This window comes from Vicia villosa, linkage group LG6, assembly GCF_029867415.1.
Source record: "Vicia villosa cultivar HV-30 ecotype Madison, WI linkage group LG6, Vvil1.0, whole genome shotgun sequence".
In the NCBI taxonomy this organism is placed as follows: domain Eukaryota; kingdom Viridiplantae; phylum Streptophyta; class Magnoliopsida; order Fabales; family Fabaceae; genus Vicia; species Vicia villosa.
Window position 1 is genome coordinate 137,920,610 of NC_081185.1, and position 1,468 is coordinate 137,922,077.

General features: G+C 37.3%; 1 protein-coding gene across 1 annotated transcript; it reads left to right on the forward strand.

Annotated features, from left to right (window-relative positions):
* Positions 1–277: 277 nt before the first annotated feature.
* On the forward strand, positions 278–993 carry LOC131612503 (histone H2AX-like). The gene is made up of 2 exons (XM_058884294.1): positions 278–548; positions 633–993. The coding sequence occupies exons 1-2, from the start codon at positions 342–344 to the stop codon at positions 855–857; spliced, it is 432 nt and encodes a 143-aa protein (XP_058740277.1). The 5' UTR covers positions 278–341; the 3' UTR covers positions 858–993.
* Positions 994–1,468: the final 475 nt, after the last annotated feature.

The window sequence follows — 1,468 nt, forward strand, 5'->3', positions numbered from 1 at the left end:
AAGAAAGTACTGGGATGCAATATTTATCTTGTTGTCTTTTGATTCCCGCTCGAAAGCGGATACGCAAAACTCAAACTCAGTTTAGGCTGCCACGCAAGCACGAGAAAACAAAACTCAAAATTTGAATTCCCGCTCGAAACCAAATTGCGCAAAACTCAAATTTCCCTTAACCTGCCACGCTGGCGATCCGCATGGAACCCCTCTAAGCCAATCAGATTGAAGAACCTAACCCCTATATATACCAAACCGAAACACTCAAACTCTCACAACATCACAATTCACAACAACACAATCTCTTCCTCGTTATCCTCTGCAAATTTAATACAAAAAGAAAAGTTACAATGGCTACAGGTACACCTGCAACAACCAAGAAAGGTGGAAGAGGCAAACAACCAAAAACCAAATCTGTTTCAAGGTCAACCAAAGCCGGTCTTCAGTTTCCCGTCGGCCGTATCGCTCGCTTCCTTAAAGCTGGTCGATACGCTCAGCGTGTTGGTTCTGGTTCACCGGTTTACCTCTCTGCCGTTCTTGAATACCTTTGCGCTGAGGTAAATTTCACTAGTTATGTAATTTTGATATTATGATTCTATTGCTGTGTTCATTTCTGAAATTGTTATTTTTTGGTGGTTTAGGTTTTGGAACTTGCTGGTAACGCTGCGAGGGATAACAAGAAGACGAGGATTGTACCGAGACACATTCAACTTGCTGTGAGGAACGACGAGGAATTGAGTAAATTGATGGGATCTGTCACTATTGCTAATGGAGGTGTGTTGCCTAACATTCATCAGAATTTGTTGCCTAAGAAGGTTGCTGGAAAGGGGAAAGGAGAGATTGGATCTGTTAGTCAAGAATTTTAGGCACTCGGGTGTGTAGTTTTTCTTGTAACGTTATTTATGGTTTGGCTATTGTTCCTATTTGAGATTAGTTAGGACTGGCGTTGGAGGTTGTATAGCTCTTCATTCTGATTAATATAATTTCATGTTTGGGTTATTAGCCAAAAAATAAAAAGAAAGAACAAACTGACAATGATTGAAATTTTGGGGGACATGACAAAATTTACCCTTAGAAAAACTATTTCTGAATCATTCAAAGTATATAAGAATAATATGATTTTCATGAAGTGCATCGAGAGAAAAGCATTAATGGTTTAAGTAACAGGGTACCGGGTAATATCTGAGAAAGGAAAATAATATGGAAACAAAAAGACTACTAGTGTGAGGAAAACTTGCTGTTATTTAACATAGGATTGAAACACATCAAATATAAGGATGGCTGTTGAGTAATATAATGTGGAAACAATACTTCATAGATCAATTTTTCTAGAAGAGTTTGGGTTTATACTTTGAAACATAATAGTAACACATTTGAAAAGTTTAATAATTCACATACTCTTATAGGAAATTAGTTGGGAACTAAATTAAAAGTTTGTAGGAAACAAGCTATAAAGAGGCTTAGATTTGTAGTTGAC

What these genes read in the sequence shown, in the direction of transcription:
- LOC131612503 (XM_058884294.1), top strand. Translation starts at nt 342, where the DNA reads ATGGCTACAGGTACACCTGCAACAACCAAGAAAGGTGGAAGAGGCAAA. An exon ending in TTGAATACCTTTGCGCTGAG is followed by an intron (nt 549 to 632) that starts GTAAATTTCACT and finishes TTGGTGGTTTAG; the next exon opens with GTTTTGGAACTTGCTGGTAA.